This window comes from Salvelinus sp. IW2-2015, linkage group LG8, assembly GCF_002910315.2.
Source record: "Salvelinus sp. IW2-2015 linkage group LG8, ASM291031v2, whole genome shotgun sequence".
In the NCBI taxonomy this organism is placed as follows: domain Eukaryota; kingdom Metazoa; phylum Chordata; class Actinopteri; order Salmoniformes; family Salmonidae; genus Salvelinus; species Salvelinus sp. IW2-2015.
In genome coordinates, this window is record NC_036848.1 from 44454702 (window position 1) to 44477305 (window position 22604).

General features: G+C 42.5%; 2 protein-coding genes across 3 annotated transcripts in view; one reads left to right on the plus strand and one right to left on the minus strand.

Annotated features, from left to right (window-relative positions):
- fam120b (family with sequence similarity 120 member B) overlaps window positions 1-7691 on the minus strand; it is an 18896-nt gene extending 11205 nt beyond the window's left edge. For both annotated transcript variants that reach the window (XM_023993478.1, XM_023993479.2), the window contains exons 1-7: window positions 7608-7691; window positions 6176-7194; window positions 5892-6072; window positions 5659-5760; window positions 5364-5524; window positions 4833-4925; window positions 533-739 (exon numbers count right to left, since the gene is read on the minus strand). In XM_023993478.1, the coding sequence (XP_023849246.1) occupies window positions 533-739; window positions 4833-4925; window positions 5364-5524; window positions 5659-5760; window positions 5892-6072; window positions 6176-7192 (1761 nt within the window). In that variant the 5' untranslated portion in view covers window positions 7193-7194; window positions 7608-7691. The remainder of the gene's footprint in view (window positions 1-532; window positions 740-4832; window positions 4926-5363; window positions 5525-5658; window positions 5761-5891; window positions 6073-6175; window positions 7195-7607) is intronic.
- Window positions 7692-12384: 4693 nt separating this feature from the next.
- On the plus strand, window positions 12385-18194 carry LOC111967999 (delta-like protein D). Its single transcript, XM_023993481.2, has 11 exons — window positions 12385-12942; window positions 13063-13353; window positions 13792-13852; window positions 13958-14215; window positions 14955-15015; window positions 15129-15259; window positions 15535-15704; window positions 15910-16126; window positions 16245-17076; window positions 17195-17321; window positions 17449-18194. Exons 1-11 carry the CDS (start codon window positions 12889-12891, stop codon window positions 17452-17454), a joined length of 2208 nt encoding a protein of 735 aa, XP_023849249.1. The 5' UTR covers window positions 12385-12888; the 3' UTR covers window positions 17455-18194.
- Window positions 18195-22604: the final 4410 nt, after the last annotated feature.

Genomic DNA, 22604 nt, shown 5'->3' on the forward strand with positions numbered 1-22604 from the left:
TATCTATAATCAATCCTACCACCACTGTTACAGTAGCTAATACTATAATCAATCCTACCACCACTGTTTCAGTAGCTAATATCTATAATCAATCTACCACCACTGTTACAGTAGCTAATATCTAATCATCCTACCACCACTGTTACAGTAGCTAATATCTATAATCCATCTACCACCACTGTTCAGTAGCTTATAGCTATAATTATTCTCCACACACTGTTACAGTAGCTAATATCTATAATCAACTACACCACTGTTACAGTAGCTAAATCTAAATCAATCCTACCACCCTGTTAACAGCACACAATTTGTTAAGTCGCCTGGATAAGAGCGTCTGCTAAATGACTTAAATGTAATGTAAATGTTACAGTAGCTAATATCTATAATCAATCCTACCCACTGTTTCAGTAGCATACATATCATAATCAATTACACACTGGTTACAGTAGGTTATAGCTATAATTATTCCTACCGCCGTTACAGTAGCTAATATCTATAATCCATCCTACTACCACTGTGTACACTGACTCACATTGCCCTCCAGCAGCTCCTCCTGTGGCCTCCCTGAGTGAGCCAGCAGGTACTTTGAGTGGAAGAGCAGGCCGTCAAAGGTGTTCCAGGGCATCAGCTGTTCCATGGGGAAGGGGCATCCGCAAGCACTGTTGGCGGCCACCAGGTGGGTCAGCCCTCGGACAAACAGAGAGCCCAGCTGAACCGCCCGGGGCTCCACATGAGAGACCTGCAGATTGAAATRGAATCAATAGAGCTCATATGATTCTCTATTCTACATGACAGACAACCATATCTGTTCTACACCAAATGTTTCTATGGGAGTGTTCTGTAATGTATCGTCCTAACTGTATGGCATGACAACAATAGAAGAGTATGCTATAGCACATACTTTATGGAGCCAGGCCAGTTACAGTAAATACACTCTGCCCCAGAGAGTTGATCTGCACAGAGAGGAGAGGCAGGGGTAGCAGCATGACAAGAGCAGTAGCTAGCTAGCCAACAGGCAGATGTTACCTGTACAATTCTCTACATATTAACTAGGACAGGAACGCTAAAAGGTTTAATTTGGCTCTGTACTCCAGCATTTTGGATTTGTGWTCAAATGTTTTATATGAGGTGACAGTACATAATGTCACCTTTTATTTGAGGGTATTTTCATACATATCTGTTTTACTGTTTAGACATGAAAGCACTTTATGTATCTAGTCCCCCCATTTGAAGGTATCATAAGTATTTGGACAAATGCACTTATAGTGTATTACATTTTGTCAAAAGTTTAGTATTTGGTCCCATATTCCTAGCACACAATGACTACATCAAGCGTGTGACTACACAAACTTGTTGGATGCCTTTGCGGTTTGTTTTGGTTGTGTTTCAGATTATGTTGTGCCCAGTAGAAATTAATAGTAAATAATGTATGGTGTCATTTTGGAGTCACTTTTATTGTAAATAATAATAGGATATGTTTCTAAACATTTCTACATTTATGTGGATACTACCATGATTGCAGAAAATTATGAATGAATCTTGAATAATGAATTGTGACAGAGGCCTAAATAAGCATAACCCCCAGAAAATGCTAACAACCCCTGTTTTGGTAATAGAGGTTAGCATGTTTTGGGGGCATGATCTTTGTGCATCTGTAATTTTACATAAAGTGCTTTAATTTCTAAATGGTAAAACAGATATTAAAATACCCTCAAATAAAAACTGACATTCTGTATTGTCACCTCATATGAAACATTTGATCTCAAATCCTAAATGCTGGAGTATAGAGACAAATTAAGTRTCAGCTTCACTGTCCAAATAAATACGTAGGGGAGTGTATTTACCCTCAGGTCTCACCTGGTCCCTCCCATAGGAGATAAGAGGGCTGATTAGGCCATGGCAACACATCAGCCCAGAGACCTGCCTGCCGCCTGCTCCCCATTCAAACAAATAGCCCAAGAGGACCTTGCCTCGTCTGCTCTCCATTCAACACACATCAGCCCAGACACCTGCCTGCCGCCTGCTCTCCATTCAAAACATCAGCCCAAGAACCTGCCTGCCGCTGCTTCTCCATTCAAACACAGCTTCAGCTAAAGCAAACTAAGAGAGAAGAGAGATCAAGCTAAAAAGGCTGTGGTCAGCAGCCTGTGCCTTCCAGGCACACTGCCCCTAAACAAAGCACTCATCCCATATCTAAACACACATACAGGCAAGCAAGGGAAGCTACTACTTTGGGGCTTGTTTAAAACAGAGTATAGGCCTAAACTGGCCAATTTGACACGTAGTAATTTGACAATGTGTGGCTACYCTTGTCCTGTTTATTGGTTGAAAGTGGCAGTTAAGTAGGAAACACATACTTGTGTGTGGGATCCCTGGCCAATTAGAAAACCAGTTACAATGTGTCTTTTTCTCTAAATGCTGAAGTAAGAATACTAATCTCCAGCCATGGATCCACCCTCAGTGAAGAGGGTAAAAGTTGGGAAGAGCCATGTCTTTAAGTAGATGGGTGCAGCTGTCCTCAAAAGCAACTTCCCCAAAGCATAAACATTCAAATCTCCTCCAACCAGACGCCTGAGACAGTCGACACTCCTGGGGGCACCCCTCTGTGTTTAGGACAACCGTCTCCTGTCCATTACACAAGAGAGGATCTTACCAGTGTATAATTGAAACAGCACCGCACATCCCATTCTGCTGTACAAGCTTAGACAAACAAGTGTCTCATGACCAGGGTTGCAAAATTCCGGGAACTTTCAATAAGTTCCCTGGTTTTCCCGAAATCCCGGTTGYAGGATTCCCGGAATACAGAGGGAATAAGCAGGAAATCTGGAATCCTCCAACCAGGATTTCTGGAAAACCAAGGAATTTATTGAACGTTCCTGGAATTTCACAACCCTACTCATGACACTAGTAGAAACTAGGAATGGTCTAATTTGGAGCCCTTGCTGTTGAATAAATGGGTTTATCGGTGTGAGTGTGGATGAGSGCTGAATGCTGGCTCCCAGCAGCTCCCTAATGCAGTGGCATCCCCTGATCCCCAGCCCTAGGCTGAATGGACATTCCCCCAGTATGAGAAAGCACTGCAGGGGGAGAGAGATTAGAGAGAGAGGAGAGAGATAGACTCTCCAGGGGCATCAGGCTGCTCCTGGAAAGTCTCCTGCCATCTGTCTCCCCCTCCTCCTCTCACTGACCCTCCCCACCCCTGGCCMTCTGAGATTTCAGGCAGATGTGACATACTTCCCGATGGGATGCAACAATGGTGMGGGGCAACAGGTGCGCGTGGAGCCCTGGAGTAGGAAAGGCAGACAAGCTTACACACACTCTGATCTGTCCAGCAGCAGGCTGTCCCCACCCCGCCCGGCACGTGTGCCTCTCTCGCTCCCTCCTCCAGTCCACCCATTCAACACCTGCTAATGTACACTTACTAAATAGAAATCTCCCCAACACAAACAATCACCCCATATAGTCTGGGATCTAGTGTTACACAAGCTGGAGTTTACTGAAGCTGTTATATATACCAACACACACAAAATCCTTACAATGTTCAATGATCACAAGAGAAAGAATGGAGAGTTACACATGATAGTGTCCACAGTGAGTCGATTTCTATTAATATCAGAGTAACAGTAACAATCCTGATTTGACAAGACCAGAGAAACTGACTGATTCTAGCTTTAAGGAGGATGCTATGGAGGCACTGTAAATCAGGAGGTGGCTTCCTGAATGTCTCCCACTAAGCTTTAATTTGTCATTGCTATCATCCATTATCTCTACTGTAAGGAGCCACTATCAACCCGGGCCCAGGAAAACCGCCGCCCGCTCTGGGCTGCTGGGGCAGAAATAGCAGGCATAGTAAGGTTTAAATTAGGGTGGGGAGCTGCAAATAGCTGCTGTGGTCAGTGTCAGGGACAGCTTGGAGTCCGTCGCCAAAGCATCGCTCTCAGGTTCAGGCCACAATTAGAGCAGTTTGGGCAGGAATGTCGCAATGCAACCCAAAATTACACCCCCACCCCCAGCAGTTTCTCCTGCTGCATCTTCTTGCATATTGAGAGAGTCAACCGAGTTTCTTCTGTGGGACTTGCTGTATCGTGGAAAAACATCTTCTTGAATATGCAATTCTCCCAGCCCCATTCTCTTGTTGTTGTCCTGGATGCGGTTAGGGATGTATTTGTTTGAATGTGTCTACACAGTTGTCATTTAAGTGAGTGAATAATGCCTGCCGGTGTGGAGACAAACATTCACAAGACCTAGGGTGGGTCAAATAAAATCAGTGCRCCCTACCTGCTATTGTCTCTCAGTCTGTTGTCAGTAATTTGCTATAAGCCAATCATCCTCCATCCGACCTTCAACACACACTCTGAGGCCTTTGTCAGGCCATTATTTTAAGTGGTTGTTTATTTGCAAACACCTCAATGACTGGGTAGGAGCCATATGATCATGGGCTATACACTATACACTCTCCAACCTTATTAGCAAGTTGTCCTCACATGCAAAATTAGAAGACTTGGATGAGTAGTATAAAGATGCAGAGCATATACTGGAAAGACTTCTATGCRTTCCGAAAAGCTTTCCAACTATCTTCAGTTTTTCGAAAATAAAAGGGTCCCACTTTAAAACAAACAACTTTAAAAGCTAAATGAAGTCTTCACAAACTCTTAATAAGGCCTACATAGATGCTACACAAATAATTTATAAGCAAATGTATAACTATATAAGTAACAGGTCTTTATATCTGACACTTTCAGAAATGTGATATAACCCTTTTATAAAGCATCTATAAAGACCTTAAATGGTTTGTCTGAAACAGCCAGAGGACACTAGCATATCTCACTCACCCTTGTGTGAAGCAGTTCTGTGTAGGATTTGTACCTGACACAGATAGCTTGGCTGAGATATGCATCTATGTCTTCCAATGAGAGGTGGCCCACCTAAAAACAAGCATGAGAAGTGTTCTAGTCTGAGGGTAATGGAAACACAGTCTTGTATACAAAACAAACATCCAAGAATGAGAAATCACTGAGAAAACATGAAAAAGGCATTATGCATAGAGCACCCTAAGTGCAGCAGTAGACATAACTATTGTTCCTTATCAGACGCTGATAGCTTCATTGTCTAGAGAGAACCACAGAGAAAAAGTTTCAATCAGAGCATCGGGGGGGGGTAAATTATCTATGTGATAATGTCAGTTCTCTTTTCATAACAAAGGTCAATAGTATGAGCTAGAGCAACGGCAACATTGTAAAACCCCAGAGGGGAGACTGGTTCATGTAAACTAACACTCTACTGAGACGAGAGACTGAAGTACAGGCATTTGTAAAGACAGACGAAAAAAAACACTTCACACTAAAACATTGTATTTTCRCCACCTGCATGGCAATGTAGGTCACAAGGCACAGCACAGCCATCAAAGAGCCATCCAGACGATCATGCTCCACTGAGAATTCATCCAACTCAAATACAGCCAAGAAGGTGGAGATGCGGAGGCATTTTGTTTCGGAGTCCTTCCCAAACCATAAACGCTTCAAATCTGGTTTTCCAACATGGCAAGGAAAATATTATTTCAAAGTGAGATAAATCTATCTACAGCACTTTGCATTAATATTCAATCAAATTCTTATTCCACATGAGTGGTTAAATTAATGTTAAGAATTCACAACATACCAGAGTGGTTCAGGGGCAAGGGAGAGACTACTTTGGGGTCCTTTAGTGGGTTTCCAGGAAAAACAAACCATTCCCTCACGGTTGGGGCCCGTCCACCACTGTCTGAGAAAAGATGCATGATAAATGGCAACCTGCTTCATTGAGTTTGTGCCTGGTAGTAAAACTGACAACAAATAAGAATGCAATGTCGTAATAACCATGTAATATTGTAATAACCACGTAATATACAATACCTGGATTTGTGGGTAACAGAATGCCGTAGATGCGTTCTCTGCAAGGTTGATACACAATTGCCTGTGGAGTGAGCTCAGCATCCTCCCTGTCTTCAAGTGTATTACTGCATTCCACCACACCATCATACAGTACATTGTATACCATAAAACACTCTGCTCGCATGTGCTTTTCTTTGGCTGCCTGTAAAACAGGATTCAACACTAACATCATATTGTTTGGGCTTTTTATGTTATTATCTCTTTAAAACTGCAACAYTGTATGTCTGTTTCTTCTATTGAATTACCTGGAGGATGTCAGGACTCAAGTAGCTCTTCATCAGACACACAGGGCTACGAGGAGAGGTATCACTAATGTCCCATAGCGGCTGTTGACCAGGAAGTAGATAGTACTGTACTCCTTTCTCCAGAACCTCTCTATCTGTTAGAGGCAGACAGCTAACACCATGGGCTCCCTCTCTGGACAGCTTGTTGCTACTGATGAAATCTGCTACAGCATAAATCTTCTCCCCTTGAGGTGGAGACTGTGGATGTTTCCTCCTGTAAGCTGCCAAGACATCGCTACGCAGCCGCTGCATCCGCTGCTCTGGCACCACGTCATTACCAAGGAGACACGCGAGCAGAGGGAGCTCACTCTTCTGCAGCTGGAGGGCGTGGCACAGTTTGTCTGTGGAAAACAGCACGGTGGTCATGGTGTCTAGCCTTAGCTGAGCCACAGACAGATAGGGGACTGAGTCATAGATGATGAAGTCTGTGTCCTGCCCCAGGATGCCCATACAGTTGTGACGGAGGGCAAAGCTGGCGATCTCATAGTCGGCCTCGCGAACAGAGCACCAGGTCTCCTGGCCCAGAGACTTGAGGGCAAAGCGAGAGAAGGTGGCCAGCCCTGAGGGGAGGCAGAACAGCTCCCGGCCAGGCTGTTGACCATGATACTTTAAATAGTGGAACACCCTCGCAACCTCCTCGTTGACCTTCAGTCGCCGATTCACCCACTCCACACGTTTTTCTTCTTCCACTACCCCGTCGAAGAAAAACACAAGTCGGATACCTGCAGTCATGAATGCACCCACAAACTCCTTCAGGCAATGCATATACTCTTTCCACTGACCACCATACACCCAGGCTTGACAGCTGTACCAGTGCCTCAGACAGGCCATGCCATCCACCACCAGTGTAGGAAGAGTGGTGCTACTGCCCTGTTGGTGGCTGTTGACATGCTGCCTTGCCATCTCCCTGAAGTCCACCATCACACAGGTTTCTGGACAACATTTCTCCATAAAATACTGCAAGCCTTTTACACCCATTCCTGATACAAAGACAAACAAATTAGATAAATACGTTTTAAATAGTGTGCTGAGCTATTCCGAAAGGAGCAATATTTTACACAAGTTCATACCAGTCAATGTATATCATTCAAGTGAATTAATGACTGACTAAATGGGTAATGCTCACAGAATATTCAGGGAAATAATTTTCACAACAATTGAAACAGTTTCAAAMGTGCACGCTCACTTTGCGCGCGGTTAGATGTGCCTCACTGTCCATGCATTTCAGTCTGCAGGACTTGCATGTAACAGTTGCTACCTAGCAAGCTAAACAACCCCTGGGCCTGGCAAGCAACTACGGGTTTGCACTGTATCTGCATTCAATGCATTGCAGTCTGCGTAACTGTGTGTACGTGATGCACCAAATAGCATTCCTTAATGTGGTCTTACTTACTTCGGCGTTAAGATAACGTGGCAGCATGAGTGCTAGCTAGTCTTCAGCAGATAGGATCACTTCCTGTTTTGAACTGGACGCGTAGTTGCGTCAGCACGTAAGAGCCAAAAACACACGTGCGCGCAGGGATACCTTTTGTTTAACTTTTACACWGTTTTTWWTTTTWTTWTTTTTTTTTTATTTAACCTTTATTTAACTAGGCTATTCAGTTAAGAACAAATTCTTATTTACAATGACGGCCTACACCGGCCAAACCCGGACAACGCTGGGCCAATTGAGCGCCTCCCTATGGGACTCCCAATCACGGCCGGTCGTGATACAGCCTGGATGTAGACTGTAACGTTCTGCAACAAGGTAACTTGGGTCTGCAACATTTGTTTCGGTTTTTGAAACATCACCACAGTAGCCGTTAGGGATCTTGCAACATAAAGCTTTAACCTGTTTAATAAGAAGTAGGCCTAGGTTATGATTCAGGCCTAGCTTAAATGTTGTCCCTCTTCATACCCTAATAATTGTTGACCCTTTTGAAATAAAGTTGAGGAAAGTGTTTAATCAATAGTGAAGTTGGTTAACTAGGCATAATATTGAATTGATGTTAGGCCTACTGCTGTTGAGGAGAAATAMATCATCCAGGAGTTATATTACTGCGCACACAAAGCTCTATCTTCTATTGTGGCAGTGTCTTGAAAAGTGTGAATGGGTAAGAGCATATGCGGGCTGTCACCACAGGTGCTTACATCTGTTCATCTCTGGGCAGATGCTCCAGGGACATGGGGAGCCATTCTAAAGGGGCACCGCCCCGTTAAATCCACCATTCAGTGGGATGGCGTTGTGTCGTAATTCAGATTGCCTTGCTACAGAATTGGGGTGAGGGGCTCATAACAACGGTCTGATGGTATTTTATCACTGGAGCTCATCCTGTGGGTGAAATAGCGAGGGTGYTTGGTTTTATGGGGGTAGGGATGCAATTGGCTAAAAACAAAAAAGACTGRGGCAAAGTAACAACAATATTTCCTGCTAATTTATTAGGCCTATTTTAGCCTACCTTAGGCTATGTATTTATTTTAGTTCATAATACAACGATGCAAACTATTTTGCAGTGCATACTTTAGTTTGTAGGCCCAGAGGCCTTAATGTATGCTATACGTCTAATCCATTGAATATGGGGTTTTCTTATGGTCATATGCTTAAATGACTAGGGTATAGACCTAGGCCTACGTCTTGATATTGCAGTGTGGATCACCTCTAACCTTTTATTGACTTTCTTCACCCCCCCCCCCCTACGTCTAATCCATTGAATATGGGGTTTTCTTATGGTCATATGCTTAAATGACTAGGGTATAGACCTAGGCCTACGTCTTGATATTGCAGTGTGGATCACCTCTAACCTTTTATTGACTTTCTTCACCCCCCCCCCTCCCAAGGACCCATCCTTGACACGCAAGTTTTTTTTAAATACCCAGAAGAGAGGCAGATGTTCTCGGTAAAGCACGCGACTGCCCACCACTAAAGAATTCAAGAGTGGCTCAGCAGTACAAATCCGTCCTAAAGAATGCACACAAATACAGGCACGCGCGCACGCACGCTCTCACACACAGACCCACACAAACAAAGTTACCCCAATCTCCCCCCATGACCCCAACAACATACAGGGCACAAAAAACGACCTCTTTGAAATGTGTTTTTGTCCACTCACAGAGCAGCTGGCCAGAGTAATCGGACTTCTTGAAGACAAATGAATCCCATCTCGTTCATAGAATCACAGGTAAGAACACGGGTAGGCTATTGTCATTAAAATAGGGGTAGGGCCAAAGCGAACAGATGATTTGCTATTGAGTTTCTGTCGTCATGGGATTATGCTCCGCTGTTGCCTATCCTTCATCTGGAAGCAATCGAGCCACGCGACAGATTCTTTATCATTGTAATCAACACAAGCCTTTTGCAGCATCACATAGGATGCCGACGAGAGATCCATTGTCCTAAAATAAATKTAGGCCTGGAGGTTCAGCGCACTAAACAAACCTCGTCTTATGTCTGTACTCCCGTTCAGTTATATCACTGAGCGAAACGATGGAGAAGAGATGCCTCAGCACATCTCACCTGTTGCCTGCATGCCTATTTGACAAAGCAAAACTTTAGACACTTKTTTTATTAACTGGTGTCTGTTGATGTTGTTCAAAACAATATACATTCATGTATTATTTACAACTAATAACATATTTATGCAACACAGTTATAACAGCAGGTCATCCTTTTGATCCAAAGGAGCAATTGCCATACCGCGGTACTTCAAATAAGGTCCTAAATTGATGATTAGGTTGTAGAAGTGTACTGTTAACATAGCAACTCAGGCGTTGGCCTATCTGGTCGTTATGGTGTGATGTTCACAGTGTTTATGTTCCCACGAGCAATCTATCCAGAAAAWGTTCTGGCTTCCCTAACCATATGGTCAGAATCATACCGTTGCAGTCTCTTTAACATGCTTCCAGTCCAATTTGGATGAAGACTGCAATATGTAGAGAAACAGTAGAGACATGCAGTTGAAGTTGGGGGGGAAACGCCATTTGGTGAGGAGCAGATGGTTGGCTTGGGGGGCTGTCCGCGTCTAAAGGCGTGTCGTGCCCTTCAGATAGAATCCCCAAGGGCTCCCCCTTGTATTCAAAATCAATGAAAATTAAAGCGCAAAGAAAAGATGAATAGTCAGACCTCGAGTCCCTCCTTTGTTCATTGGAGCTACTGGTGGGCAGGAGTTAAAGTACAACAGCCCCCTATAGAAACACTTAAGTTAAACAGTCTCCCCATAGTCCACCTTCAGAAAGAAGGGGGAGTTCGAATAAGGAGCTTTCTGCTTGATTTAACCAAGACAGAATCGCGTGGCATAAATTAAGTTTGAAAAGAATAAGTGTAGTGAGCATGATTCTGAAGGATTTCACCATGCCTTTCAGTTACGCTTTGCTGCAGTAATCGAGAAATGTGTGCCACGTCAATATAATAAATCCCTGATAGAAGACCGATATGATGATAGAAGGGTTGCGGGAAGTGGTGAATGCGTAAACCTCAAGCACGCGGAATTGCGCACACAGCAAAGACCTGTAAAAACGTGGAGCCACATCCTTCGGATTACTGCATTGAATCAACTGGTTAAATACAATTCAGATCTTAGAACACATATGGCCATGTAGACACATGAATAATGGTATTAGTCATAGTGTTTAAATGTTTTCTCTCCTACTTTTCCTTTGGGTACAAAGGTAGGCACCTATTCCAAATCTTTATTTGGATGTGTCATATCTTGAACATTATAAGGACTGTAAACAAAAAAACACCAGTCAGACATTATGCACACAATGTCTTAGTAAACTCAAGAGTAGATTAAAACACACGAAACAAAAACTTAGCATAATTGCGCATGGGATCAACGCTTTCCTTGTATTTAAACTCCGCTCAAAAATGTAAATGTCGTTGTTGCCACCCGCCAGAAATTGAAATGCCGTTTCAATTAGCGTCCTAATTAAGACCACCCCGACACACACACACACCCTCTCAGTGTCACCAGAGAGAGGCAGAGTAATCAGCTTAGAGCCACCAATACAAATGATGTCCTCTTTCACATGACACAAATCTGTTTCTAAAAGTTTCAGCAATGAAAAAGAATYGACAGTTTACCAGATTTGATAGGCTAGGCCTAGTTGTTGAATAATATCGAAATAATCAAAAAAGGGATGACTTTTTTTCTGGAATAGKAAACTACTTGTTTTTTTAACTGGACWTTGTTGTAGGGACGGCAGCGTGCGCCGAGGGGAGCTCTTTCTCCCTAGTACATTGTGGAGAGAGCAGGTGCTGCTGCCTGAATTAACATACAGCTGAGAGAAACAAAGAAGAAACTTATTCTTACCCCCGCACAATAACAAAGTGCCTTAATGACAGCCACGCGAATGACACACACCAGCTCAGTTTTTACTGCCCAGTGTATAAGAATGGAAAATGGAAAATCTACACATATATGCCTAAAGTCAACACAATATTTACAGTTGTAAAAATAAATAAAAATGAAAGCATTCACCTGTTGATGCTAAAAGTTTTCAAAACTCATAAAAGTGTTGAGGAAACCCATTGTACATGCGTAAAGTGCAAGCATCTACATTTATGTAGTTTGGTTATATTGAATTATATCGAGATAATATCCTTAGTTTTGGGCAAGATTTTTCAAGAGCTATGGGAAAACCTGTTTAGGCTATAGTTGATCGATTTTTRCTTTTGATTACATGTAAATTCATGTTGACCATTAGTTTTACATTATGGTTAAATAAACTAATTGTAATGGTGTGAACAAACAGTTTATGTTGGCAAACAATAACAACATTTAAAAAATGAAATAAAAAGCAAAGTTTCAGAGAAAATGGGGATGAAAAGCTGAAAAAGAAGTTTGAAATAATCTTACATTGGAGGCCTGAGCTATTTGGAGCGGGTACATGGTGCCTACATGGGTCTTACGATGTGGAGATGTTCTGTGATGTAATTTGAGGTTTATGTCAGAGAGGGATGTAAAGGATTCTTGAAGGTAAAAAATTTGTTGGAATGTAAATGTAAATGAGAATGTTTTGTTTTGTGCCATGGGGAAGGAGGGTTGCACATTTTACAGCTCAGTGACCATTTGGCGATCTTTTGAGAGGGAGGTTTTGAAAAGTGTCCCTTTGTGACAGCTCGAGCCAGATTGGGGAGTAGCTCATTTGCATCTCATTACTCTAGCAGCGCAGTCTGTATATAACCAGCCGCAGGCTGACTGGGATATCAGACACACGCATAGCTACATAGGGAGAATAACTGAGAAAGCCTTGGGGAAGTGTTTTGGATCAGTACAACTTTTTCTCATTATCAATCAAGGGGAAATAAATAAAACACAAGCAACCCTAAAACTGGGTTGTCTCCTTTGCACCCTCAAATCAGAAGTTGTATTGAACTGCATTATCTCATAACTGGATTGGAATTAACGCCTTGGCACGGAATTTCGAGTTCATTCCCACATTTTTCGTCGGGATTTTTTCGWCACCAGCACCACTGTTGAGGATTACATTGTACTGTAAACTTTGTTCATGAAGATACACTGAGAAGCATCGAGATAAACTCCAGTTCCATTCAAAACGTCTGAAGACCGTACTCATTTTATAATTGGGAATTTTGATAACGGAAAATAACTTTCTCGATGATTTTCTGAGCTGGGTCATACATAAATTGCCCTGGCTCGTGGACATTTAACTATTTATTGAATATTCTCACCACAATGGGACGCCAGTCGCTCGCGATAGCTGTCATCCTTTGTATCTTGATATGCCAGGTATTGCGAATTTGACTCTCCCTTGAATTGATTTGTAATTTAAGTGTAGGCATATTCATTAGTCATGTGTACATATAGAAAACATATTACAACCTTAATGTTTTTATTGTGTTTTTACAGGGTCTTGGTTCAGGCGTTTTCGAGTTGAAGTTACAAGAGTTTCTCAACAAGAAAGGAGTGACAGGCAATACAAACTGCTGCAAAGGAGCCTCTGGGATTCAGCAGTGTGAATGCAAAACGTTTTTTAGAATCTGCTTGAAGCATTATCAAGTTAACGTAACACCGGAACCCCCTTGTACCTATGGCGGTGCGGTGACTCCTGTCCTCGGATCAAACTCCTTCCAAGTGCCTGAAACAACTGCAGAAGCATTCGCCAATCCTATTCCATTTTCTTTTGGATTCACGTGGCCGGTGAGTGTTTCAGCGCATTTTTGTAAAATGATACAATGTCGGCTTTGTCAGCATGCTCAGGGCTCACCACTTATGGGGCATTGACAATGTCAGTAACGGTCGTGAAATGTAGCCTATATTAGGACAGGAGGGGGACTTGGGCACGTTTAACAAATGCTATCAGGGTGGGAAACTTCACATCCTCATAGATGGCATATAATTGGCAGCTCTGCGTGAAATTCCGAAACGTTTCATTTTACAGCTATGAGTAAGTGTGAACSTGGTTGAATTAAGTGTGAAGCCTAAAGGTGGCACACCTCTATTATTAGGCCTAACAGACGCCATCCTTCACATGTGAAATAGCCTGATGTTTATGGACAGTGGTGCCTCAGCATCTTATAACCCTTTGGCACAGTTGTTCATTATTATATTTTTTCCCCTTCTTTTTTTTCTCAACAGGGGACATTCTCTCTGATCATTGAGGCCCTACACACAGATTCCGATGATGATCTTTCAACAGGTAAATTCCATAGAGTGCAACAGGTCACCAAACAAATGTATATCGTCARTAATTGTAAATATGTATAGGGATATATGTACTAATTCCTGTATTCACCATTTTCAGATAACCCTGAACGTCTGATCAGTCGCTTCACCACTCAGAGGCATCTGACAGTGGGAGATGAGTGGTCCTCTGATTTACAGACTGGTGGAAGAACAGAGCTGAAGTACTCCTACCGATTTGTTTGTGATGAGCATTACTACGGGGAGGGCTGTTCTGTTTTCTGCCGTCCACGAGATGATGCCTTRGGTCACTTCACCTGTGGGGACCGTGGTGAGATCATCTGCAACTCAGGATGGAAGGGAACCTACTGCACAGAACGTAAGTAGACTGCATCCTCCTTACTTTTCCTTTCCCATACTTAGCCTACTTTAACATTTGTTGATCCGTTTTTCTTTTTCTTTGACAAAAGTATTCTTAATGTGGTTAATTTGCAGTCTTTAGTCAGAATAAATTATGTGTTATTACCAAATAGTTTCACTTATCAAACATTTGGGTTGCAACAGGTGTCTATGCTACTGTTTAGGCAAATTTAAATGAGAGAAGTTTGCCGAATAATCACACGCGTGCCATAGATTAAATGTAATGCCTGATTGGCTACTTGGCAGTGCGCTTGGCGTTGATTGGCTTAGTGCGGTGAGGCATTGTTGGAAGCGGGCAGCTGCTGAGTGAGAGTAGACAATGGAGCAGCTGTCCTGCACTGGCACCATGTACACCAGCTGTCCACTCTTATCTGCACAGACTCGGGGACATTAAGGGGAGGGGCTGTATGAGCAGAAAGGAAAAAAAGGGACTTCTGACCCATAGTTAGGAGAAAAAGAAGCCTTTGTGTGTGAATCTTTTGTGTGGGAGCAACTGTGTTAAGCAGAATGTTGGTCCCCCTGGTGACAAGGGGAGCGTATTTTCTAGGTAATGGCTAATGGGGCCACCAGCCCACTGAAATGAATTAGCCAGTGTTTACTGAAAAGGGCRCATCTGAAAAGAAGCTATGCTGGTATAAACACATGTTCCAATGAGTTAGATTCCCATGATTCACGTGTGATGGTTTCTTTCATTACAGCGATCTGTCTTCCTGGTTGTGGTGAGGAGCACGGGTTCTGTGACAAGCCTGGTGAATGCAAGTAAGTCCCAATGACCTGTCCAGCTCTGTGTTAAACACCAGTCAACAGGATCACAGTTTGGTATAGTTTCATATATGCCAGTATCTAACCATTTGCATTGTGTGTGGTTACAGGTGTAGAGTTGGCTTCAGTGGGCGTTACTGTGATGATTGCATCCGCTACCCAGGATGTCTTCACGGCACCTGCCAGCAGCCATGGCAGTGTAACTGCCTGGAGGGATGGGGTGGCCTCTTCTGCAACCAAGGTGAGTTCTGTTTATCTCCCATATGCAACTAACTAGTGCTCTTCTGTCATTATCCACCATATTCAGACTCTACTGGTTTTGAGACGGCATGCAGTATCTGTTCTTTAAGGCACTATACCAATCAGGTTCAGAGAATAGGACACTGCAATCCGAACTTGGTGAAAACATTGGTGAGGTGTGCTTTCTTCGCCTCAAAATAAGTCGTAGAACATCCTGGATATCACTGTACATTAACTCTCAGAAGACTAAGCCACATGTGCCATTGTCTGTTTCAGATCTCAACTACTGCACACACCACAAGCCCTGCATGAATGGAGCCACTTGTACCAATACTGGCCAGGGTAGCTACACCTGCTCCTGTAAACCCGGCTTCTCTGGGGCCAGCTGTGGGATTGAGGTCAACAAATGTTCCGACAACCCCTGCCGGAATGGGGGAAGCTGCACTGTAAGTAGTTTGGCTGAGCTGCCACTCATTAGTTACATTAGAAAGCATTTCTCAGTGATGTAATGTCACATAGTGTGTGGTTCTTCTATGGTAGAGCTGGCAAGCATTCCTTCTGGTGAATGTAGCATGTTGATAACAAGTTAATAACAAGTCGTTAGGGAGTTGTAACTTTTGCTAAGCAAGTGCTTTGTCTTTCCTCTGACAGGATCAAGAAAACACATACAAATGTACCTGCCCCCCTGGCTTCTATGGCAATAACTGTGAGCTCAGTGCCATGACCTGTGCCGATGGGCCTTGCTTTAATGGCGGACGCTGTGCTGACAACCCAGAGGGAGGATACTATTGCCAGTGTCCTCTTGGCTATGCCGGATTCAACTGTGAGAAGAAGATCGACCACTGCACCTCCAACCCATGCTCCAACGGTAAGCTGAAACAAAGTTCTCCAGTTCTGTGTTTACCGGTTGAATCTTTCTACTGTAAGTATGAGGACATGAATGAATACTGGAACAGACAGTTAACATGTCTTTCTAATGTCTCCAGGTGCTCAGTGTATGGACCTTGTGAACTCCTACATGTGCCAGTGCCCTGAGGGCTTCTCCGGAGCCAACTGTGAGGACAACATTGATGAGTGTGCCAACTACCCCTGCCAGAATGGTGGCACATGCTCGGATGGCATGAGCGATTACACCTGCACCTGCCCACCTGGATACACCGGCAAGAACTGCAGCTCGCCCATCAGCAAATGTGAGCACAATCCCTGCCACAACGGAGCCACCTGCCATGAGAGGAAGAACCGCTACGTGTGCGCCTGTGTGCCAGGCTACGGCGGCCATAACTGCCAGTTCCTCCTGCCAGCGCACCCCCAGGGACAMCCCGGGTTAGAGGGAGCTGATAAGAGATACTCTGATGACCAGGACCAAGGCACATTCCCCTGGACCGCGGTGTGTGCTGGGATTATCCTGGCCCTGCTGCTGCTGGTGGCCTGTGCCATGCTGGTAGTTTACATACGGGTCAAGGTGCAGCAGAGGAGTCAGCAGGGAGACAACCACAGTGAGAGTGAGACCATGAACAACCTGGCCAACAACTGTCAACGACCTGACAAGGACCWATCTGTCAGCGTGATCGGCACGACGGGGGTCAAGAACACCAATAAGAAAGTGGACTTTCACTCGGACAATGCTGGAGGAGAGCAGAATGGCTACAAGTCCCGATACTCGTCAACGGATTATAATCTGGTGCATGAGTTGAAGCCAGAAGATGTGTCGAAAGAGGACCAAGAAAAGASCGTGGCAAAGTGTTCCGAATCAAATTGTTCCGAATCTCTGTGTTCGGACAGTGATTTCGAAGATAAACACAGAAAAAGTTTAAAGAGGTGAATATCTACACATTTGGATATAAATMATGTGCTACATATGGGAGTAGTCATGCTTGTGTCTGAAGAGTCTTGGTGAATGTTGATGTTAATGTATTTATTTTTCTTGTGTTCRCAGTGACGCCTCAGAAAATAAACGTCCAGAGGAGTCGACGTGCAACGAAGCATCGATGTGCAATGACACAAAGTACCAGTCAGTCTACGTCATATCAGACGAGAAAGATGAATGTATCATTGCGACTGAGGTGAGTTGAGTTGGCTCTTTTTCACCACTGCTAATATCTCTTTTCAGTTTGCATATTTCGTTTTCACTGGTCCGCGAAAAGCTCAACACTCTGAAACTAAAGCATCTTTGCCTCTTGTCTTCCCCAGGTGTAACACCACAGCTGAGGTGTAGCTCGTCTTCTCTACAGGAGGTTTTACTCCGGTGAATGCTGCTCAAACCCAGGGGYAAGGTTTCCCTTCGTGTGACTGCTGCTGTGAGACTAAGACATTGAKAGTGATATTCAGAATGAGCTGGTTCTCGACTGAAGTAAGCACAGTGACTGCAGATAAAAAGGATGTTGGACCACACTGGCCCGCGCTCTCACAAGTTATGTTTCCCAGGAACGTGCGTAATATGGACTTGTTGCACTGCTTGTGAGGACAGTTTTTACCTCATTGCACTATGGAGGGTTGCTTTTTAATATGTATTTAAACATACACATTTGAGTTAATTACTGTGTATAATGAGTATGCACTGACTGCAGTGTATATTTGTAAATCCTTTGAGCCAGTCTTCTGAATTGGTTTAGAGAGGGGAAAACACTACCTTCAAATTTGTTAAAATACTGTTGCTTTTTTCTCAAAGATGTATTCTTTTAATTTAATTACATTATGTGTTCCATTTGTTTGTGGTTTTTGTAGAGTACATTTTGATATAATTTAAGTTCATTTTGTTTGTTTTGCAAATATGTATAATGTATATAAGGCACTTCAGGTCAATGTGACTTTGTTTTCCAACATAAATGTATTTAAGAAGCATTGTACAGAAGCTATTGGAATTGTTTTATCACTGTTGCCCATGAAGGAAATCAACAAAATATTTTTCCAAAATAAATAATGTATGAAATAATTAACATAACGTAGAAGTGTCTTTGTGATATRCACATACACCATAACATGTCACCCAAAACATCCAACATTGAATACTAGAGTTACTTCTCTTGCGTTTTCTCTTTGACATACATGCACACAATGTTTGACCTCAAGTTCTCTAAGTAGTCTCACTGCAAACTMTGTGAGTATTCTTGGCCTGATGCAAKATGCAACTGTCTCCCTGTGGTACCTCAATAAGTGAGACAAAGACACACCCGGTAATCACAAATTACTACCCTCATCTTGATGGCAATTTATTTTTAGGAAGAAAGAACCCTCTGTCAAAAAAAGAAACCKCCCCTGGAAAATGTGCTGGTCAGAGTTTTCCAACTTAGTTTAAACCTTATCTCAATGTCATTTAGTAAAGCTGTTAGTGGTAGTGTACAAGTAACTTGCCCTTTGTACTCGTCAAATACTTATTTGGTCCATACTCAAGGAGAAACCAAACTAGCATGACAAATGGTTACAAATATACACTTTTGGGAAAAAAGGTGCCATCTAGAACCTAAAAGGGTTCTTCGGCTGTATCCAAAGGAGAACCCTTGGAAGAACCCTTTTTGGTTCCAGGTAAAACACTTTTGGCTTCCATGTAGAACCCTTTCCACAGAGGGTTTTACATGGAACTCAAAAGGGTTCTACCGGAACCAAAAAGGGTTCTACATGGAACCAAAAAGAGTTWACCTATGGGGACAGTCGAACAGCCCTTTCGGATATGAAAGCAGGAAGAAAATACATCATTACTATATGCACAGTATGTAAGTCTTTCTTTACTCATTCATAATCAGTCTTTGAAGCACTGAGTGAGCAGTGGACAGCTGAAAACTAGACTGAATAACACATTGACTTGCAGCTGTCCAGATGGTGACTAGAGAGACACACCATTCCAGAATTGGGGAGTATGAGGCAGATACAGTATACTGTACCAGTGTATAAGCACAAGAGAGCCAAACAATAATATTGACTATAGAATGCTGATCCAGAGTTATGTTTATGTTCAATCCTTTTTCTATTTGATAAATAYCATCCATCTGTTAACATGCTACAGTAAGATACCTAAGAAATGTATCAGTTAACTGACACTCTAAAGGTTCATTCTAAAGTGAAAAATGAGCTCCTCTAGTTCGCCATCTGAACAAAGATCTGACTGCAGCAGCATATAGATTTTATATTCTGACCAGAATGTGTAGTTGAATGTGTACTGTCAGGTTACTCACTGAAATGATAAACAAGCTCTTGAATCAAACAGCTGTGAGAGTGTTGGCGTCTTTTTACTAGCAACTTCAATCAGGGACGAGGAAAGTCAACCTCATGTTCTGACCATTTTAATGATGTGGTACAGCAAATGTTTATCAACCAGACCTGCTTTATAAACCTGCTATTTTAATCACAGTATTTCCCCAGGTTATTGGTAATGTATGACAAGCAATCTTTTTGAGAACTCACTTTGTAGTTCATTTTGATTCTTTCTTTATTGCGAAAGGGATGCTGCTGTCTTGAATAGGGTTCAAACGAGGGAAGGTCAATAGCAGCATTGACCCTCTTTGGCATTACAATTCTAACAACAATAATGAAAGTGTAAATATTATTCTCTTCCCTGGAATATGCTTTCAAATACAAAGCAGAGTGTGTCTCTAAATACATATCTATTTTGTGCTTTATAAATGTAATAGAAAGTCTTCTTAGCCTTGGTTAAAACGTTACAGACCACTTCCATGTGCCCATTTTGTTTGCAAATTAAATTATTTCAACTTTGTTTTAAAGCCAGCCAGAGAGGAGCGGTGAGAGAGTTTGCCCTGTGAATGCAGGGAGAATATAGTGGCTCCGATAGGGACCAGTGAAAAGTATTTGCTAGTATTACACAACTATTGGACAGTTGTTTCCACATACCATGCTAAGCTTTTAACTTAACTTTTTTCAGTCGCACAAAGGCTTTTCGCTGAGTTGGAAAATATCAGGAGACAGGCCTAAAGCAGCCCCTTTGTTTCTTCATTCAGTGTAGTCCTGGTCCACGGCTCTGCGTCCAATGGGGAATATCTTCTTTTTAATCTTTTTTTTCTTTTCAGTTTTGTGTCTATAATCAAACAAAGGTCACCGATTAATGCCAATATGCCAGAGTGTTTTGAATGCAGAACTTTGAAGGTCTTTGATCAGCATGAAATAAAGGATTGTTAAAAAGGAAAGAAGGATTTTGAAAGTATGATTTACTTTAAGTTATGTTTGGACTTACACTAAACTAACTTTTTTTTAAAACTAACTGTTTTTTTACGAAAGATTCATTCTCTTACTAAATGTTTACTTTTGTTTCCTACATTTTAAACTGTGTACCCTACATCTGATTCATTCTAACAGCCTGTATAAACGTATAAACGCTATAAATCRGTGTGGAATGCATTACACACAGAAAATCTATTACATTATAATCATAATCATAATGTTTCTTTTAACAAAACTATACCTATACATGCTTATAAATGTATTTGTAATGCAATACACACAATATAATGGATGTGTACGTGTGTGTACTTCTTGCGTACTTGTTCATGTTTAGGCAGGATTCTACCTTGAACACAATTCATTCACACACAAAGCTCAATCCTCTTCCCATTCCATAGCAATGATCAGAGCATTGGTTTTGATGGAATCACGCAGGGCAACTGTCTGCTTTTCAGCTATTAGTGCTGGATTCATCCTTAGGATTTGCGGCTTCTATTCATCCACTGGGGGTGGGGGGGAGCGGGTTGATCCAACTATATGTTTGGAATCTGGTGGGATGCCAAATGTTTGTGTGGGCATTCTTTTCTTTTGAAAAGATGCACATAAGCTCTAGCTCCTAAACATCTTCCCACCGCCCAACAGGACTGAGATCCCCCTGAGAACACTGAAGTTTCAACGGTTCCTGAACGTTTTGGCGCCATTCTTCAGATACATTCTTCAGATTTACATGAATGATATTTGAAGTAGATGTCTTTTGTCAATGGTGTTGATTGGATGTGACACTATCAAGTAATCAACTCACACAATATAGCCGCAGGATCTTTTTCAGAACTTTCTGTCACTGTGTAATGTACTGTACATCCAAGAGATGCCCAATGGTGGTGTTGCAACATTTAAACTTTTACTTAAATGTACCCAATTGTTTCAGGCTACGGCTAACAAGCTGGCTTTGTTATCTGTAGGTTATTTCTTAAATCCACACTGGGACCTCTGTGAAGGCAGAATTAGTTTGGGCCTAATCTATATTACCATGACAAGAGAGCAGTTAGTGTTCTGGTTAGTACAGTCAATGACTTGTTTAAGTGTTACTTTCCCATGATCTTATTAATCTGGTCACAGATATCCCCCTTTTTCTTCATCCGTATTTCTTTTTATTCTTTTTCAAGTAAAAAGGAGAGATGCTGGTGTTGTGGACCCCCTTTGGAKGAGTCTCTATGCGCACTCTTACTTCTGCATGGATTAGTCAATATAAAGCTGTTTTCTGCTGCCAAGCCCCTCAATGGCAAGTACAATTTTGACAGATTGTGGAGAGAGGGGAACATGGGTAGAAGAAAGGGGATCCTGGTCCGACAATGAGCCATCCTTTGTTCCTGTATAGTGGTCACCTGTCACTCCCCACAATGTGGAGCCACCCCCCTTTAGAACTACTGCAACCTGGAGCCTCAGATCTCATTCGACGAGCTACGGATAGGATTTAGGGTTGTGCCAGGGAAGTCTTGGGAAACAAAACTGTTTCATGCAGGACAATGGAAAGGACACAAAGGAAAGCGGTGGGTGTAAAAGCTAGTTTGTCATCACACAAATCCCCACAAAGGGGAATACTGTTTACACAACACTCTCGACCAGTCCCCACACCGCACACTTTAAACAGCCCACTCCATGCTCCATTCACTATAGACCGGGGACTAAACTGAAGACATTTGTAGATAAAGTTACTATGCAAAATTAAGAAGCTATTATGCAAAGGAATGAAGAGGACCACTGCTTGAAGTGAGGACGTAGTTGATAATGGACCGGCTGATATGTCCTCCTAATCACAGCAATACAAATGTTTAATGTAAATGTAGCTAAATGGATCAATTTGACAAAATAAACCCAAAGCTAGTGAATTAGATCAAATAAATAAAGGTACAAATAGAGAAGGAATTCTTGCCTCAGCCTAACAAATGTGGTAAACTCAAAATATTTACAACCTGGTCTGATCATCTTTCCATTGGCATGAACCAACATTGATGACCATTCAAGACAGGAGAGGCATGCCTCCATTCCATTAGTGCTACATAGGTGGAGTAAAGTAAAATTCCACATGTAGCATAATGCCCATACCKACTCTGGCCCTTTGGTGCCATAGTGGGTATGGTCATTATGGGACAGAGCTTTCTAATGATCATTAAGGG